This window comes from Ammodytes marinus (genome assembly GCF_949987685.1).
Source record: "Ammodytes marinus genome assembly, chromosome: 9".
Lineage (NCBI taxonomy): Eukaryota > Metazoa > Chordata > Actinopteri > Uranoscopiformes > Ammodytidae > Ammodytes > Ammodytes marinus.
The window spans coordinates 22,201,307-22,222,811 of record NC_137213.1 but is presented as its reverse complement, the minus strand read 5'-3'; the positions used below and the strand labels follow the sequence as shown (position 1 = coordinate 22,222,811).

The following is a 21,505-nucleotide window of genomic DNA, read 5'->3' as shown; positions in this document are numbered from 1 at the left end:
CATCTTCGGGCTCCTCTGGAAGAAACTGGTTATGTGGATTTTCACATTCCTTAAGTTGACATGGTCCACAGACAGTAGTACAAGGTAGTCCATATTTTCTGCAAGAGCAGCGGAGTGTCTTGCAGGCAGTGGTACAGTTAAAATGAATGACCTTCAAGAGACTGTCTGGAGCAACATTCGTTGTTGACATGAGTGGGACAAATCTATTGTCCTGCAGGCTCCACCCCCAGTTCAGGGCATCCATACCATCTTCTGTTCCCATCCAGACCATGACCTGGTAGTACGCTCTACGACAGTGAAATTTGGTCGCAGATTCAGTTGGTGGCAGACGTTCAGGCGTTACAGTTGATGAAGCTGAGACAACCTTCTTGCTGAAAATGTTATATTGCACTGCTGCAAGGGAATCTGTGACTTTCCACCAAAGAGGACAGGCATTACTTGGCACCCAAGGTCATCAATCACCTCTGTGGTCTGGTCTGGGACAATGAATGCATTGGCACAAGATTGAAGGACAGGATCCCCTTTTACAAGCTTCTGGAAAGCAGTCTTTTTGCCAACCCCGAAGATCCGAGAAGTTGTCACAGCCAGTGAGAGCATGGATGAACATCAACTGAGAACACACATCATGTCCAAGTACTTCTTTTAAATGGTTTACGGCATACACTTTAAAACTGCCATCAGCTTTTGACTTGTCTGATCTGAAATATACGCCCTTACTATCTCTCTCTGCATAGTGAAGTAGTAAGACAAGGAGATCTGTATCTTCTCCAATCAGCGTAGTGGTGTGAAGAAGAGATGATTCCACTGCGGCCCTTACGATGTCTACATCAGCATCTCCAATTGAATTGACCACAGTGCAACCCCTTTCTTTCAGTTCATCGCTTATCATTTGAATCAGCCTCTGTTTATTCAGATCTCTTGATAGGAACTCCTTTACCTGAGAACTCTGTCTCAGCAGTGAAGTTGACAATGGGATGAATATTGTTTCCTCTTCTTTGATGTGTGTTGTCTTTAATGGATGGCCCATCCCCATAGCCATCAAACACAATGGTTGTAACTGAGCCATAATGTTGGATGGTGAAGTCTGCATATGACTGCGCAATTTTACTATAGCTTTGTCCGTGCTTCCATGGTATTTGGTGAAGGAGTGAACCTCCATCAAGAACATAATGATCTGTTTCTGGTACAGAATCTAGGATTGCATCACTTGCATGATCACAGATTGCGTGCGCAAGTTGTGGTTTATCAGCCTTGCAGAAGATGTGTCCAGCTTCAAAGAGGGCAGGAGGGAAAGGACTGAGTTCGTAACGCATAACCTCCTCCAATGATAGCTCTCCAGTTTGGGAGACAATCAGGAAACGTTGAAAAAGAAGTGCAGAATCAATTGTTCGATCAGGAGCAACCTTGATAGACGATTTTTGTCCAAGGGTTATGGCTTCATCCTTTCTACTAAATGAGAATGTGAATGCAGGCTGTCCAATCATTTTGTGCATGATATTGCGTCCAACAGAGTCATAATCATGCACGTTCACTCCGTCCTCAGCAACAACACCTGTAACAACATTCCTTAAAGAAGAGTCTGGAGAGAAAGGTGACCATATAGCAAGTTTTGAAGTGATCTTCTCCAGGTCAGCAGCATCCCTTTTCATCCTTGCCTCTGTTGAGTCCTTGTGCTGTTCTGATGTTGTGTATGTCTGGTTTGTGAACTCCTGCCTGCATTGCGGTGTTGTACTCTGATGTTATGCACTTTGACATGGTCCAAAGGGCTCTCTGATTGTCAGTCATTCCACTTTCATGCGTCATACCACCGGTAGTCTTCAATGACCTCACCAATGTCGTCTCGATGACAAGATCTGAGCTGAAGCCTTCCACATCAACAACGTTAACGGGCAGGATATCCCCGGTTCATTTTAGCCGTAAAGCCACAGGGCTTTTCTGTGCGGCGGCTCACACTGGCGAGGTGTCACTGTGAATGACACCGTTACCCACCGTCATGGAGTTTCAACTGGCAACTCGCTATTTCGCTCACGCAAGGCTTTTGTGTTTCGATTTAACATCAGTCTTGGGCGAGTACTTTAACTTTATGCTGAATAAACCATTGCATTGCAATCGCTGAAAGCGAAAGTGTTTGGGCGGGGGCACAGAAGGGTGCGCTGCATTTACCACACAAGACACGGCGTGCGACACAATAATCAATTTATTACGATTATCTTGTTTTCATGATCGAGGGACGCCAAAATCGTAATCGAAATTGAATTTCAATTAATCGCCCAGCCCTCCCCTATTCCATCAGGCAGTCATTTTGAAAATGACGCCTTTCTAGCAGTTATATTTACCTAGATTTGTCGCACTTTCTTAATGTATAGAGGTACCAGAATCAGTTGAAACATTCTTTTGTAACATTTTCCATTTGAGATATAGTCATTCTACGCTCCCGGCCGCCATTTTGGACGCCATTATGAAAATGAAGCCTTTCTGGGAGGTATATTTTCCTAGATTGTTAGTATGTTCATAAGCATATTTGCAGGTACCAGAATCAAGTGAAAAATCATTTGAATAATATTTTTCTATTGAGATATATAGCCATTTTAAGCTTGGCCAGCCACCATTTTGGACGCCATCTTGAAAATGAAGCCTTTCCGGAAGGTGTATTTTCCTAGATTTTTAGTATGTTTGTAAGCATGTCCAGAGGTACCAAAATCAGTTGAAAATTCCTTTGCAACATTTTTTCAATTTGAGATATAGCCATTTCAAGCTCCCCGCCGCCATTTTGGCCGCCATCTTGGAAATGAGGGCTTTCTGGGGGGTAGATTTTGGTAGACTTTTAGTATGTTATTCAGCACACCAAATACTACTGGAATCCATTGAAAAACCTTTTGTATCAATTTTTTTGGGGTTAAGTCCTTTTTTTCCCTAGATTGACTCACCTATGTAGTCTATAGCCTATTTCAGCCTCGTCTGTGGAAAAAAAAGATAACTGGACAACAGAGTTCTTCTGCTTCGTTCCTCTCACTGCATTTAAATTAATTCATTATATTACAGAAAAATATGTCCCGTAAAAGAAAAAGAGCACCAAGCCCATCCCAGAGGACCCTGCATAATATTTTATTTTAAATTTATATTTCTATGGAAAATCCATGTGTCTTTCTTCAATAGCTTCTAATTCATCTGACCCAGTGTCTCCAAATTATTTGTTCACACAAACTTCCTCAGATTTAGCCTCTTAATTTTCCTCTCAAAGTGCACCAGATTCATGCATTTCACTTTAAAAAGGTAAAAAAAAATCTCTCGGGGGGGGATACCCCCGGACCTCCCTAGCAGGGTTGTGACCTCGGCTGGCTACTATTTTCACCCAGCTGGACATCGGAGGCAATAGTGGAAAGACTATATATCTATATAGTGTGTATAGTATATAGCTCTGGACTACCACCATCCAGGTTGCCCAGTCCCTTTCTCTTCAATCAGCTCAGGCTGCCTACAGTTAAAAAAAAAAAAAAATACATTATGTTGTATATAATGTATATTATATGTTATTCATAAACATTTGGGGAAAAAACATGCAAGAATCAAATCTCCCACACTGCAACACTCAACGTTTATTTGCATATTGTGTTCTGCACAATTCACAGTAAATGTGCCAAAAAGCAGACGCAGAGATCTTACAAGGGCAAAAAAAATCTGGTCGCGCGCTGTGCTGTATCTTCGGTCTCTCTGCCCAGTGTGCCCACTTAAAATTTCTACAGGCCCACCCTAATCTAACTGTCCAGAACCGGGCCTGACAGCGTCTGTTTCTCTCTCCAATTTCCATTATTTAAATAGTTTAAGTTAACCAATTTGGCTTACGTGATAGAGAGTATGATACATTTGTAATTTTTTAAAGTGCAATCACAGCTTTAAAACAAGTCCTCCACTATCATCACTCACACGTAGTCACATTGTATTCTTATTTGTCCAGATCTTTTTTCATTTTCCTCCAACCCTTCCTCTTGTTTTTTTGTTTTTTTTGTTTGTTTTTTTAACCTTTATTTATACAGGTATATCACATTGGTTGCGTTCCGAATCGCATACTTTCTACTATATAGTATGTAGAAAAAAGATTTGGGATGTCCCGATTCTTGTGGCCAGATTTAGGATGGTTAGAAGTACCCGGATGTCCTACTTCATGCGGCCAAGATTGTTAGTGTTGAAAAGTGCATCCTATTTGGGCGATTCTGACCCACAATCCAGTGCGCACGTGAAGTGACGTAACATCGACGAAGCCTCCATATGAAAACAAACGGGGATGCGACGGAGATAAAAGCAAGAGGCAAGATCAAGGCGCAATGTTATGATGAAATAAGAGAGAAAAGTATGTCCCAATAGTATGCCTACTGCATCCTAACTAGATTCTTTTTATCGTCGGATGTAGTATGTAGAATAGAAAAAAGAAAGAGTATGTGATTCGGAACGGAAACATTGAGACCGAAGACTCTTTTGCAAGGGAGACCTGTTTTCCTTTCCCACATTACCATTTACACACACATTCATACACCAATAGCAGGCTAACTATCGACATTCACACGAGGCAAGTTGGGTGAAGTGTCTTGCCCAAGGACACAACAACTATGACACAGGTGGCAGGGCGGGGATCGAACCTCCAACCCTTTGATCATCGGCCGACACGCTCTACCAACTGAGCCACAGTCGCCCCCTTGTATTCACTCTTGCTCTCTCCTCTCTCCTCTTCAAGGTCTCCATTAAGCTCTTTTGTTTCTACAAACTATAAAGTTTCTTGCTGCTTGTTTAGTCGTTTTGTTTTTTCTCCCTAATATCTGAGAGCAGAGATGCACAGCCCCCCACCTCCTGGGAGATAATTACCGAGGGATATACTCCTATGTGTCTTGCCCTCCCTCGTTTTCCATTTTTCCCTCCCTGCTTCTTTGCACTTGTCTAGTTAGTAAGGGAATGTGACATGTGCTTTCAAGACAAATCTGAATAGTTGCAACACCACTTTGAGAAGCCTTTTGTCTTTAGTCTTTCATCTGGGTGCCAGGTACCTGGCTGTTTTTTCTTTTTTTTTACTGTGGTTTGTTTACGATTACTGTTGGTCAATTAAGTGGATCTGATGTAGCCATGGGTGAGCAGGGTGATAATGCTTGTGTGGAGTGCTTAGTGATGAAGTGCGTGGGGGCTGAGGATCTACAATGAAGAGCTCCCTTCCATTATTTATAACACTTCTCAAAATGACCTAGTTTGCTACACAGCAGTAACCACTGTACTCTGTCTGTCCTTCTCCCTCTGCTATATATCTATGTATGTATGTATGTACAGTATGTGTGTATGTATGTATGTATGTATCCATCTATATCTATCTATCTATCTATCTATCTATCTATCTATCTATCTATCTATCTATCTATCTATCTATCTATCTATCTATCTATCTATCTATCTATCTATCTATCTATCTATCTATCTATCTATCTATCTATCTATCTATCTATCTATCTATCTATCTATCTATCTATCTATCTATCTATCTATCTATCTATCTATCTATCTATCTATCTATCTATCTATCTATCTATCTATCTATCTATCTGTCTACAGTACTACAGTATCTGTCTGTCTGTCTGTCTGTCTGTCTGTCTGTCTGTCTGTCTGTCTGTCTGTCTGTCTATCTATCTATCCATCCATCCATCCATCCATCCATCCATCCATCCATCCATCCATCCATCCATCCATCCATCCATCCATCCATGAAACATTCTGACAAACGGACAAATCTGTCCATCACTGCACACGCAAACACATACACAGCGGCCTCTGAACTGTTCTTGCTCTTTATTTCAATCTGCAATTAATTTTAAAGCTTCCTATTTCTGTGTCACAGTAAAAACTGTACTAAAGCCCCTGAGGGGTGGAGCAAGAGAGAGTTGGTGTTATAAAGACAGGGAAAGCATATTTTGTTCATGTGACAAATGATAATAGGGGATTTTATGACAAGTCTTTCTGCCGCCTGCGCTCCAATGTGTTTGTTTTTGGTCTATAGAACACATTTTAGTGAGGTGTGTGGGTGTTTCTGGTTGTGTTATGACTGCAATTAATCCGTAGATAATGTTTTGTGTATATTGCTTGTTTGTTTAGTCCATAAAATGTAGTGAAAATACACACCTTTAATTGTTTTCGTACTACTAGACTAGTGTACATGCACATTGTAAAGTTGCATGTACGTATGTGTTGACAGTGCAAAAGTCAGGAAATGGATTGATTGTGCTTTTTCATGCTGAAGAGAGAGAAAAATACAAATGTTACGAGGATCAGGAAATGAAAGTAGAAGGAGAAGTACAGAGAGAAACAGAGTGTTTTGGACAATATGGGGTTTTCTCCATTACATTTGGGACAAGTATGTGATTGTGATTTGATTTTAGCCATTAACCGTGAATGTCCTCTCCAGTGGAGTTTGAGAAAGGGCAGAACAGAAACCGTGTTAAAAGAGATTGACTTTCAGAGTGAGAGAGAGAGAGACAAAGATCGGTAGAGGGGAGGGATAAAAAGAGTAAGAAAGAGAGCTTTTTAGCTAAACTAATGTCTAACTAACGTCTCACCTCACTCATACGTATATCGGTAAGAATCAAGAGTTTTGTCGTTGTTTGTAGTGTTTGCGATTGTGTGGCAACAGGTTTCATTGGTTTAGAAAATGCAAAAAACTAGAGGAAAATATGACAAAATTAAAGCTGTCATGTGAAATTGAAACTCAGCATTACATATGGCTGTCTAGGTGGCTCAGTGGTTACAGTTGTTCTCAGTCGCTTTGGTGCTTTTCTCACATCACTATTAACATTTGCACAGCAGTTAGTGCATTTCTCAAAACAATTAGTGCAAACTGCAAAACCTAGTGGATAACCTGCAAAAGTACGTCACTTGCTCAAAATGGATAGTCTAGTCCTCAAAAGCAAGTATTCATGTCAATGAAACTGCCAGTGTCATCAAAATGAGAAGTCTTGACACCACCGTTTATAAACAAGATGTTGTAATTATACATACATTTCATTATGACAGTTTATTCTCTCAGTGTTTTCCAATGCAAAAAAAAGGTCAGATCTCGGTGACACTACCTGAAAATGTTCAAGACACCACTATACACTACTTGCACAGCCATTTGAAAACTACAGTAAAGTTACACATTGCTGTAGTTAGGGGAGTAAGTGAGTACAAGACACTGAATACGTATGTTTCACATTTTTACTGTATATGCTCTTTGCAATTCTACAGCATTGTGCAAAAGGAAAATACACTTCAGTCACTTATTTAGAACAAACATAAAAAAACACCCTGTTCAACAATTTTGTATGTAATGACTCAAGCAATGAAATGAAGACTATTAGTGTTATTGGGAACAACTATTCAGCATCCATAAGTATAGTTAATTTTGACTGACATGACATAAGCAAATGACAATGTTATAAAACAGCAGAGAATTGTATGAAAGCAACTGATACATGTCCAAAAGCATTTGCAATTTGTTCAGAGGAAGGAGAAATTGCTACTATGATGTGCTCAAATGACTAAATGTTGCGGAGGTTGAACTAATAGTTATGATAATTTTCATTCTGATCTGAGAAAAGCACCAAAGCGACTAAGAAAAACTTAAAATTGTTCTGTTCTGATACATTAATATTCTGTAAGGTTGCATGGTGTTTGCTGACTGGGTCTCAGGTGGACCTCTGTCTATATTTATCTTAAGCTCCCTACTGAGACCCCTAATGGATTCACTAAACAGTCCTTCGCCCTTTCTCCTTCATATCACCACAGAATATAAATAGTCGTCCTTGTAATTTACCATGTAAATTAACCATCACTAAGCAAAACCCTGAAATGTGGCACACCTTTTCTTTAATCTTTCTTGTTTTCGCAGCGGTGACAACAGGGCAAACCTGTTGTGTATGTATGTGCACGAGTCTTGCATTGGATTTTGTGTGAGCAAGTGGCTGTTCGCCAATGTCTACCTCTGTGCTTTTCCTTCCGCTGCATTGTTCCGTGACTCACGTATGTCCATTAAGGAGATCTCATTAATCACTGGAAACTCCGACCCAGTCTCTTCACCTCATACTTCCACTCAGTCATCCACAAACAAGGTACTCTGTCAAAGACTTCAAAGTCACTTACATTCCACCCCTATCATTCCCAAGCCCCGCCAGGGTGCTTTCTAAACTGCTTCAAGCCTTGTCATAGACAGTAACAGAGTGTTGTCCTTGTGGACACGTTTGGAGGGGATACTACAGCGTGTCAGCAAAGCAAAGTAGCTGATTGTAAAGGGTAGGATAGTAGTGCGCGTGTTTGTGTGTGTGTGTGTGTGTGTGTGTGTGTGTGTGTGTGTGTGTGTAATGTATCAATGTCTGCCTCCAGACCACCACTCAAACACATATGTTCACACACAAATGCACACGCAGCCAGAGAGGCACTATGTGAACCCCGGCGCCCCAACACAGAGAGAGATGTCTGCTGTTTGACAGTGTGTCAGCAGGCCCAGATAAACTCAGTCACCACCAGCTCACTACAGAGGTCGTCCTACCGCCTGCCGACCAGTGAGACGGTTCCATGTCGCTGACCATGTGACCTCACCTTCGCAGAGTCCTTTGAACAGTCAGCTATGCACTGCTTTGTTTGAAAATGGCTGCTCATAAACTCTGTGATTTAAACATTGTGAGCTGTGGCAAACTATCTATGACACATATACTTACTCATGGTACGGCATTGCTTTCTACTGTAATTGGGAGGGAAAAGCTGCATTAGTAAATATTTTTACATGAACAATGGACAATTGGTGTTAGGGGACTACAGCTCTACTGTTTTAATTCACTCTCACAGCTCTCATCGACCCTATTTCCAATTGATAAAGCAACTGTAAAAACTTAGCTGCCTTCTAATGAATTGTAATGTAACTATGTGTCTGCTGGATGTGTAAGTAAGTTGTTTATAAGAGGTTTGCTATAACTATTTATATTATATAGAAGGTAGAAAAAATATGTTATCGGTTAGTTTACAGCAGTGCTTCTCAATTATTTTCTGTCATGCCCCCCCTAGGGGACAGAAATTTTTTCGCGCCCCCCCTAAATTGAAATACTATTGAGAACCTGCCAATATTTATTTATTTATCTGTACAAAACCACTGTATGAGTTTCTGGCACGAGCATTCTGCATACAATCACCTTATTATCAAATTAGATAACAAAAATTAGGTGAGATAACTTCTGCAGCAAAAACATTCAAAGTTCAGTTTATTAGCTCAATTTGTAACATTTAAACAAGACTGCTCAGTCTGTGTGAATCTCAGGACAGAGAAACAAGAGCAAATGATTCACTGAGGTTTGCATTTCATTCAACACATTTTTAAACTGTAAACATAGTTAAGGTGGTGTTTTTTTATTATTATAGGCCAATAGGCCTTCTGTCATGCGATAACCAATAATTCATTAACGTTATTATTAGTCTACTTGCTTGATTTCTTTTTAAATAACCTACAGAGACACTTGGAGACACATGTGGACATTTATTTACTGCAAATTGCGGCCTTTCGCGCGGATATAACCATACACAAGCATGTCAGTTGGAAATCAAGGCAGCCCGCGCCCCCCCTGACAACTCACGGCGCCCCCCCAGGGGGGCGCGCCCCACCATTTGAGAAGCACTGGTTTACAGCTTGTTTCGTTGCACCCAGGAAAGAAATATCAATTTGTTTGACATATAATTGTTAACTGCATTATCCTGCAAACAACTTTTAAGGGTCATTAAACCTGACTTATAACATTTTTAAAAAACAACAACAATGTAGATGGATGAGGTTTAATTTGCCCAGGTTTTGAGATGTCCTTCTCTGAGATTTCTGCTCCCAGCCCGTGGAGTGGAATAGATGAATTCATTTTGTGGTGCTTAACGCATTGAAAAATGACATTTAAAAAGTTAAACTACAACCTTCCTTTTCAAAGTCACCTTTACTATGGATAATCTATTCTACAGACTTCACTGTTAACAGTTTATATAGGTATTTTCTTTCCTCAAAATAAATTGAGCAGCTGAAAAATAATCAAAGCAATGAGTGAATTGTTATGTTTGGAAAGACACCATTGTGCAAAATGTAAATGTAATTTTCCACTGCTTTGAGCACCCCAAACACAATTCCCAGTGCCTTCATTGTACTAAAGGAAGGGCAGGAAACTCAGATACTGATACCTCAAAACATGGGTAAATAGAACCTGCAAATATATCTACATAGGACAATGGGTAACTGATAAATTAGAATAAGTTATTTATTATTATTTAAATTTTATGTAATTTGGTTGACCCCAAAACTTTAGTTAACATGTCATCTGCTCTCCCACTCTATTTCTCTCTCTCTCTATTTCTCTCTCTCTGTCTCTCTCTCTCGCTCGCACGCACCCCCCACCCCCCGCACACACACAAACACGTAAACAGTCACCTCCAGCGGGAAGCAAAATTGGGCTGTCAGTCAAATGGACCTTAAAAGGCCACAACACCCAGCAGGAAATATTAATGAAAGAAATACAGCTCTGACACCCAAGCACACACATATAGGATAACACCTGCAAATACCGAGACAGCACAACATCCACCAAGCCAACTGTTCCACATCACATGCATCCACAGGTGTTTATGACACACACAACTTCTCCGCCCTTCAAACCGACTGCCGTTAGTTTTTTAACTTAGCCTCTTGCAGTGAGGAAGCATTCAGACGGAAGGAGAGCAGAGATGAGGGGGCAAGGTTGTTGAGAGTTGGCGTCCACCTTGTCATTGCAAGTTAATCACTTGCTCCTCGTTTTTTTTAGGTATAAGTAAATATTTAGTTTGAAAAATACACATTTCCCTGCCTATTTAAAGGTCATTGCCACCATTATCCTCAAGAAAATAAATGCATTTCCCATTGCATCTTAGTTTCGTCAAGGGTTAGATGGTCAAAAGCGTTGTTTTCGTCTCTTGGACTGTCATGGCAATAATCTGGCATTCACACTCGGTCCCATCAGCGTAACTAATTTCTGGTTGGTATCCATCATCCCTGCCCACGTCCTGTGTGTCCCTTTGACTTTCTCCTTGACTCCCTGCTTTGATAATGGAGCAGAAAGATACAAATCTTCCGCTATTCACTATTATTCTAATAAGGCTATCATTCTCATTGCTTGGATTCCAAGGGTGTGTGTATAGGTATGTGTGTGTCTGTGAATACTGTATGTTTACTGACCTTGGCAATGTACACATGCTACTGATTAGAGCCAATATTGGCAGAGTGAGTGAAAAATGACACAGATTTATTTATTTTTTTCCTGAAATGAGGCTTCATTAAAATCATCGGTCCGTTTCGCTGCTGGCCATATCGGCATGTGTCCCTTTGATTTTTATGAAGTAACAAAAATACATTTTGTGTGCAACCATTTAATTCATATGGACTGTATGCATACCTTGATGTCAAAGTCCCAATGCATATACAGTATGTATCATTAGCTCTCTCTCTCTCTCTCTCTCTCTCTTTGCAGGAGATGTTCACGCCAGAGTGCAAGTTCAAGGAGTCCGTTTTCGAGAACTATTATGTGATCTACTCGTCCACTGTGTACCGGCAGCAGGAGTCGGGCCGGGCCTGGTTCCTCGGACTCACGAAGGAGGGACAAGTCATGAGGGGAAACCGGGCCAAGAAGACTAAGCCTTCGTCACACTTTGTACCGAGGCCCATAGAAGGTAAAGGAAAGCTTGTAGAAACATGTTTTTGAAGCTTTGAAAGTAATTTTTTTGCTTGGTTGGTTCCCTTTTGAGCTTATTCATGTAAATTCCCATTTACTATATTTTGGGTATACGAGACTTTCTCTGTGTGCTCTTTTTTTTATACTTTATTGTAGGATCATATAGTATTTCTGATGAGTTATTTTTACATTTACATCATCCTACAAACATTTTTTTTTTTTTTTATAAATGTAAACAATATAAATAAAAGAATAAGTAAATAAATAAACAAAAACAACAAAATATAGTAATGATAAATAGTATATATATATATATATATATACATATATATATACACATACATACACATATATATACACACACATATACACATGCACATATACACATACATACACATACACACACACATATACACATATATACACACACATGTACACGCACATCCACACATGCCTAGGCCAAAATATATTCATCAGTACTACATATGAAAAAAAAAATAAAAATAAAAAATAAAACACAAAACAAAAAAACAAAAAAAGAACACAGAAAGTATATACAGACGAGTTAAACTCTTCCAGCTCTTCACAACTTTCTTCAGAATATTAATAATACTAGTTTAATTACAATCCATATATGTTAACCATTTATTCCATCGTATCGAACACTCAGTTTCTAGGTTTCTAATTTTATAGGCAATTATTTCCATTTCTAAAATATTATTTACATTTGACTTCCAGTTTTTAAAAGATGGTGGACTAGGTTTTAGCCAGTTCCTTGTTATCTGTTTCATTGCTGCTATCCTAAGTATCCTAAATAAGTATTTGTCTCTTTCTGATATGAGTTCAGCTGGTGTTACACCTAAAATGAAACATTTTGGTTCAGGTACCTGGTTAATTTGGAAAATTTTCATAATAGAATTTGCAATCAATTGCCAGAAGGTCTTTAGTGATGGGCAAAAGTAAAAAACATGTGAATGGTTCTCTCTCTCTGTGTGCTCTTAAGGTACAAGATGTTTTAGATTTGATTAATTTAAATCATTCCATTTTCAATCGTTGTTTTCTTCAAACTAACCCCAGAGAACAATCAAGAAGGACACTGAAAAACAGTTTATTCCTGTTTATAAGTGTTTCACCTTGGCAGGCAACTTTCCATTTTCAGATATTACAGTAGACTTTACAAACAAGGAGAGCTTTTCTTAATAAATGATCTTGCAGCAACACTACTGTGCATTTACTGTGATGGATTACCTATCTGCAGCAAGTTGTAATGTCTCTGAAAGTTCCAGAATTGAAATTAGTGCAACAGAGGTTGCCCTGCAGATGAAAAAAAGGAACAATTTATGGTAACGATTGGAAAGGGTTGGGCGGTAATTAAATTTCATCTCATTTGCAGTTAATAGACTAAGACAAACATTGGTATAGAAGTTTAATTTCATATGTTTAATAGGTAAATAAATATAACTATACAAGTATAAAATGATCCGATGACTTATTGAAGGAAAATTTGAGGGAAGTAACCCAATTGCTTTCTTGCTAATAGGCCAGGCAAAGTAAGGCATTTTGGGGCCAAAAATAGAATAAATTGTAAAAGAATTTTTTTCAGCTCAGATAATTTCTATGAGGTGTCCAGAACAACATACTAAAAGTCCTAAGAAATCCTAGTTGGGGAAATATGTTTAATTCTCATCAATCCGAGATGTGTGCCAATAAGGCGAGACACCAATAAATCCCAATGGGGCATTTTTTTCCTTTAGTCCTATCAAAATGAAACTTTACACAATGAAAGTATCCATGAAAATGTAAATGTTTTGTATTACAAGTTTCTTTGAAAATTTATTTTAATATGCAAATGAGCTATACACTAATCGTACACGCCCAAAATAAACCCAAATAGGCTTAATTTTTTCCTTTACTCCTACCACAATAAAACTTTACATAGTAAAAGTATACTTGAAAAGTAAAACATTTTGTATTACAAGTTTATTTTTAAATGAATTTGAATATGCACATGAGCTCCACACTTATTGCCAATGGGTGATGGCAATGCTGCTTTTAGATTGGCCTCTAACCTGAAAAACTGCCTGGCTTACCTGCCAGGGGTATAACAGGTGCCTCTCATGAATTAGATTTGTCTCTTCAAATACCACTGCACGCAATTTGATAGCACTACATCCAATCAGAGCAATGAACAATGTGACGTATTAAGCCCTGTTCGTTTAGCGAACAGCGGGGTTAACTGTTAAATTGAACTTTTGTCGTGGTCGGTCGGCAAAAAAGAACATTCCTCTTACTTGCTAATGAAATATTTGAGTGCCGTCTTCCAAATTGTAAAGGGTCGAGGCCCCAGAGCACCATACATAGGGCTCTGGCCCGCCCATATCAGATAGAACCAATTAAAACGCAGCTCAGGATTTCTTGACATATTTAATGAGCTTCAATGGAGAGTGCCCAGACCAACAGGCGCAGCACATTTAATTTGCCAGCGCCTAGTGGCAGGTCTGGAGTTCCAGGCTAGTGCCATTCCCTTTCCTATGCCAAATAGACGAGATGTAGAATCACAGCCTGAAATGGCATGGAGAAAGAGGAGATTGTCACACACCTTGGGACCAAGTAACTCCTTTGTCTACTTTATGCACCATATCCGTCTTGTTTTTGTTTCTTTCTTTGGTTCTGGTGCCAGAAACAGCTTGTGTGCATTCAGATCAGCATGATGCAACAAGAGTACTAGCAAGTCTGTGTCATCACCTACTGAGACTGTGTCTTTTGTTCTGGCAGAGGCAATGGCAGTTTGGACAATGAGCACATCTGCATCGTGCTTTGCATGGTTTGTTATACACCATTTTTATCTTACAAGTTTCTTTGAAAATGAATTTTAATATGCAAATGAGCTATACTCTAATCAAATATAGGCTACCCAAAATATATCCGCATAGGCTTAATTTTTTCCTTTAAAGATCCAAGTGACTGCTGCAGATATTGCTGCGGTTGGTTGCATACACATTCAGTACTTTATGATTCCTCCTATACGTGAACCTATTGTGTATCAGCCACTGGCTCTGTTGCCAGCAGATAACAAAACATCACAGCTGGATGTTTTGTGGAAGACATCCCTACTCCTTCACTCTCAAAGGCCATCATGGTCTGGTATGATGCAGATCCTGCATCTTCTAGATGAACACCCTGGGAGAGCTTCAGTAACATTCCTTCCAATGATTGAGCTTGATCCCAGTGCTGAATCCTGCATATACTCAACATTGAGGTTTGTGGCAACTCAAGCTCTGCAGTATGATGTGACCCCTGTTCTGACGTTCGACCAACCCCTTCTGGAAAGCCTTGACCATTATAAGTTAACTTCTAATACAAATGTTTTACTTTTCATGTAGACTTTCATTGTGTAAAGTTTTAATGTGGTAGGAGTAAAGGTAAAAATGAAGCCTATGCAGATATATTTTGGGTAGCCTATATTTGATTAGTGCATAGCTCATTTGCATATTAAAATTCATTTTCAAAGAAACTTGTAAGACAAAAAATGGTGTATCACAAACCATGCAAAGCACGATGCAGATGTGCTCATTGTCCAAACTGCCATTGCCTCTGCCAGAACAAAAGACACAGTCTCAGTAGGTGATGACACAGACTTGTTAGTACTCTTGTTGCATCATACTGATCTGAATGCACACAAGCTGTTTATGGCACAAGAACCAAATAAATTAATGTATAGCTGTCCCCAGACAAATGTGCAACATCACATCTCTCTTCCTGAGATCCTCTGAGATTGTCTTTCCCTTTTGGCATGTCTGACCTGTTTGGGTTCACTTTGGTGAGCCTAAACTGACCTGGTTTTATCTCTGTTTTATCTGGTGCCGCCCAATTACTTCCCTAAAGATCTCTCATTACATTGGTCCATTTCATCACTCAATTTGGCCCACCTGATTGTGTTTACCTGCTCCATTTAAGCAATGCAGCTCAGGGTTCACAAACTTTTGCACATACAAAAGTTGTCAAATAATTTATTTTTTATCAGTTTTAACAATTGATTTCCGGTAAAGAAAAATGTGGAATTGATAAACAAAAATCTGTTATTTCATATAAAAAATACTGGTATTGATCAAAATTAATTAATGATAGTCAAAATAAATAAAATTCCAAAAGGCGAGTTAATTGGTCCCAAGGTGTGTGACAATCTCCTCTTTCTCCATGCCATTTCAGGCTGTGATTCTACGTCTCGTCTATTTGGCATTGGAAAGGGAATGGCACTGAAAAAAGTAAAAAATTACACTAGCTGGGGGGGGGGGGGATCTAATTCATGAGAGGCACCTGTTATAAGTAAGCCAGTTTTTCAGGATAGAGGCCAGTCTAAAAGCAGCATCGCCATCACCCATTGGCAGTACGATGATTGGATATTCAATAAGTGTGGAGCTCATGTGCATATTCAAATTAATTTAAAAAGAAACTTGTAATACAAAATGTTTTACTTTTCAAGTATACTTTTACTATGTAAAGTTTTATTGTGATAGGAGTAAAGGAAAAAATTAAGCCTATTTGGGTTTATTTTGGGCGTGTACGATTAGTGTATAGCTCATTTGCACATTAAAATACATTTTCAAAGAAACTTGTAATACAAAACATTTAAATTTTCATGGATACTTTCATTGTGTAAAGTTTCATTTTGATAGGACTAAAGGAAAAAAATAGCCCCATTGGGATTTATTGGTGTCTCGCCTTATTGGCACACATCTCGGATTGATGAGAATTAAACATATTTCCCCAACTAGGATTTCTTAGGACTTTTAGTATGTTGTTCTGGACACCTCATAGAAATTATCTGAGCTGAAAAAAATTCTTTTACAATTTATTCTATGAAAAACGCTATTTTGCCTGGACTATAAGAGTTAGACGAGAATATCAATACCACTCCCATGCCTGTATGCCTACAATGAAGCTACAAACAGCAGCTGGTTAGCTTAGCACTAGCATACCGCAGAGCAACAGGGGGGGAAAGATAGCATGGTGCTGTACAAGCTGAATAAAACAATCCACCTACAATCACCAATAAATCTTACTTATCCACTCACTATAACATATTATATGTCATATATGTCATCCGTACCAAGACCAAAGTGTAGAGAATACAAGTTGTGGTTTAATCCCCACTTTAATCTAGGCATTGATCAAGGTAACAATATGGATTAGGTTCATTTCTAGGATTTAGGGGCGCTGGGAGGTAGCATATGTCAATTTTTAAAACAAGCTTCTCCATTTCCCAATCTTTAAACTGAGCTACGGTAAGTAGCTTCTAGTCGTAGCTTTACATGTATCATAGACATATGAGAGCGGAAACAATCTGCTCTAGTCTGTTGTACAGGTTTTGTTTTTAAATATCACCTCTAACTTGTTCCTAGGGAAGTGCGAGCAGTGTCTGATAGATGCTATCATGAAAACCTGTCAAGCAACGTGATAAAAAAAAGGTGCTGACACGGCCATAATTCCCTGTGTTATCCCTCCCAGCCTGGTATAATTGTCCCTCCAGCCTCGCACCTGACCTTGTCTCTGTCTTCACATCCATCTCTCCCAATCTGCTCTTTCACTCCATTGTCCCCTCCTTCTGAGCTCCTCCTTTCTTTGTCCTTCTCCGACCCCCCCCTCTGTCTTTTCCATCCTGTCTTCCCCTCTCTCCTCTCCACGTCCCCACCACCAACAGTTTGTATGTACAGGGAGCCGTCGATGCATGAGATAGAGGACAAGCAGCGCAACTCCAGGAAGAGCTCAGGGACTCCCACCATGAACGGAGGGAAAGCCGTCAATCAGGACTCCACATAGCAGTGGGGGGCGAGTGGCCTCATCCTGACTCAGAGGGAGGGGTCATAGGAAAACTCAACTCCCCCTTCAAACTCCAACCCCCTCCCCTCCCCCAAAACACACGCCAACCATCCTTTTCTGAGAGGAAGGGAGGGCGTGGTGGTTCGACGAGGAGCTATTACTGTACAACAACAAGACATCATCAACAAAACTGAACTCTTGCCTGTGAAAACCTTTTAGATGAATTAATATGAAACAAGAGAATATATATATATGAAAAAGAGAAAAAAAAAACATTTTCAATCAGGCATTTTATGCAAAAAAAAGAGAAAAAGCTGTGATAAACAAACAAACAAACAAACAAAGGAATGGTGGTCTTTCTTCACACAAATACGAATATCTATCATTTCCAATGTATGCTGTGAAAAACAAGCTTTAATACACGTTCGATTTTCATACACTCATTTCTTTTCTAAATGCTGTTGCACTCATATGCTTTATTGTGTTATTGTTGTTGGTGATAACTATGACATCATCTTCATCATTACTAATCTGTTTATCTTATCATCCCAGTGACTGTCATGGTTACTCTTGCCTTTGTTTTTGTTTTGTTTTTTTGAGACAAAAGAAAGTTTTTTTTTCAATCACGCTAATGTTTTTTTATTTTAATAGTTTGATCTTGAATGCACTGTCACACTACATGCTCTGGTGTAAGGGTAAGACTGAATGTATTTGATAGTTCACTGTGTTGGACTCCAATGAAAACAGAGTGCTTAGGGTGGGATGTAATTTACTCAGGTGTGTACTGTAAGTGTAACTAATGTGACAAATAGAACAGGTAGGGCTGCTTCAAATGCTCTAACATGATCTTCCCTATGCTGTTCTGGATGGAAATGATACAAGCAATATAAAAGAGGAGAAGGGTATGTCTCTAAATGATAACAATAACAAACTGACAACGCATCACTGTGGCTGCTGTGTTTGTCGGAAAGGAAGGATGACAAAGAAAGTTATCTACGTGTAGGGAAACGTCTGAATCAAAGAAACACTGTTTTGATATAGCTTCAGTATACCCTTAACATTTGCAAGGGTTATTAGGTTTTAAATAAAAAAAGATGTCTAAACTTGTCACAAATGGCAAAGATTAGTATTCTCTCTGAGAGGAAGACAACGACCAGCATCAGCACTATGAGCCATGGCCAACAAAAATTGGTCACTTCACATTTGCACCTCAAGAAACACAGAGCCCCTTTCCTTGCTTTTTGCTAGGCTATGGCGACAACTCTCAACACAACACTATAACCATATGAAAGTATTATTAAACTCTGAAGACAAATCATGAAATAACTGGCAGTGATGACATGTGTTGACTGGTTTTCAAGGAGTTTGACTTTTTCCTGTTACTTTTATTGTGAACGCGATATAAATTTCTCCACACTGGTGGACAGGGTGTCTTGACTGTTTAATCATCCGCTGACTTGACATGTTGATATTTTCAGTGTAAGTTCACAATCATTAAGACTTTCCCATCACAATTGTAGCAGAACATCTCATTGAGGAGCCAGTTTTGTCTGGATTAAGCCAGTTTTTGGGGGGAGGAAGATTTACCATCCGTTGAGAGTATCTGACTGTTTGTTTCCTCTGACATGGTAATCCATACACTCTCTACAGCCCCCCGCACTGGTTTTGTGACCCATGAAATGAGACATTTGCTGCATTGAAGAGGAAAGCTTCTCCTCCATAAATCAACAAGCTGACAGGGCTGTATAAACAAGGTGAATTGACTGGTACACCGTGTACGCTGCATAAGTCATTCCTTACCCCTAATTAGTTTGTCTATCTCAGGAAGTCCTAAAATTGTTCCGTGAATGGGGCCAGATAATAAAAGGCTGGCCGCTCACTGTCCAGCCCCCCGTTGCACAAAGCCTGGCCACTGTTGTAATGCAATGTTAAAGGCATTTGGGACGGGGTCAATGGTGTTTTTATCATTAAAGGTAGTGTACAGCTAGCCAGGTGAGAAAGGTCAAAGAACAGGTGCCGAGGAAAAGCATGAACATCGCATGACTGTCAGAGTTGAAGTAAGCTATGTTTTATTATGAATGGAAAGCTACTAAATGGTTTGTTTGGAACTTAGGGAGAATAGGTCCAAAACTTTTGTATGCAACGTTTTGATTAGCGAGAGTTTATACATCTCTCCTATAGCTGGTTGGGATATCATATGCTTAGTTGGTGGTATGTACAGTAAATAGCACACATTCAGTTGCACACAGAGAACTGCATGGTGATATAGATCACCATGGATCTCGGAGGGACCCCCCCACCTGGGACCTGGTTTCATAGCTGGTGCAAGTAACCTGCAAGAGCTAATGGTAGATTAGTTCAACCTCCTCAGCACCAACAACATTACCGTGAAACATATATTATAGCATAGACATGACACCGAAAGTCAGCAGGCAAGACCAGCATAAAATAAGAATCTTTTTATAGAGGTTTATATCGGTGCAAATGAGATACACGTGGACTTAAAAGCAATGCATGAAATTGGATGTAACTCGATGTCAACTGTTGACTGGAGAATGAGAGGATTTGAGAAAAGTGTGAATAAAGCAAGGCGGTTAAAAATAGCTGATGTGACAAAGTGGCGAAGCAGAGCACTTTCTGGGGGGTTTATTGATGTATGAAAGGGTGAGAAAAGGCTTGGGTGGGTTGTATGTGATATTAAGTATAATTTAGTATTTCTTATGTTTGCAGATGGTTTCACTGCATTGGAAACACGCTCATATTATGCATTATGAATTGTGAGATGAACTATGAAAAAATATGCATTGAAAATCAAAAAAATCTGAATGAAGTTAGTGATTGTTTAAGAATAAAGACTATGTTATCAAAAATGTCCCCCTCCGCAGTGATTGATTCAATGTGTGTGTTGTTTTGGGTATCTGTTTCATCAATGTGACGCTTAAACTGCGACAACAAGGGAGGCATACGGGGTGAGCAGACAAACTAAATCCATCAATTTGAGTTTTTTTATGCGGTTCAAATTCAGAATATCCAATCCTCTCTCTGTACCAATTCACAGGGGGTGATGTATCTTCTCACAGGCCCCTAAATCCAACCTGTCATTTTGGGATGGCGCTCCTTTCGCCCTTAATTCTCCCGTTGTCATGGAAACAGACCTTCCGTGCAGTCTGCAAGGAGAACGAGGAGGAGGAGGAGGAATGTTCCCCTGACTTTCAGGACTTTCTGCTGATGGCTGCAGCACAGAAAACAGCAGAGTTGGAGGAGGGGAGAAGAGGGACGGTATAGCATGTTGTAGCATTTCTTTGTATGGTCTTTCATTCGGTTACAGTACAGCCATTCAAAGCAGAGGGGAACAGTGAAAAGATACAAAAGAAGGCAAATAAACATGGAAAAAGAGAAAAAAAAATGTCTTAAGTTTTCCATCACCTGCATTCATTATAAGTTCGTTTCCCTCTCATTCTCCTTTCAAATGCAAATGAACACACAAAACATATTTTAACATGTGCATTTTTCACAACTACAATCCTGATTGCAGTCTGCATTGCTGATTCTTTTTCTTTATTCTTTTTTTCCCCTTACTTCAAAGAAAGCTGTAACGATAGGCTGATATGTGGCTTAGTCACAGCTGTGCTTTGACGCTGACACTGGCATGGCGACATGCTCACAACGACAATGTTACATGCAGATTTAACAGGTATAATGTTTAACAGGTTCACCATCAGTGTTACCATTTCATCATTTGGTAATTAGCACTACAACAGAGTACAGCTGACCATAATGTGACTTTCTTTGAGTTTAACAAGTGTTTGATCATAAAACCAACCACAAATCTTAAAATTTTGCTGGAAAGGGTTAAGGAATTCCTGAAGTTATACAATGTAAAATCATAGAAGAAGAAAAATGTTAGGGAATTAATGAATATTGTTGGAAACATCTTGTGGAAACTACAAATG

At 39.4% G+C, this 21,505-nt stretch overlaps 1 protein-coding gene across 4 annotated transcripts in view; it reads left to right on the top strand.

Moving 5' to 3' along the window:
* Positions 1-17,552, top strand: part of fgf12a (fibroblast growth factor 12a) — a gene marked incomplete at both ends in the record, with an annotated part of 36,250 nt that extends 18,698 nt beyond the window's left edge. For all 4 annotated transcript variants that reach the window (XM_080034668.1, XM_080034667.1, XM_080034665.1 and 1 more), the window contains 2 exons: positions 11,532-11,730; positions 17,434-17,552. In XM_080034668.1, the coding sequence (XP_079890794.1) occupies positions 11,532-11,730; positions 17,434-17,552 (318 nt within the window). The remainder of the gene's footprint in view (positions 1-11,531; positions 11,731-17,433) is intronic.
* Positions 17,553-21,505: the final 3,953 nt, after the last annotated feature.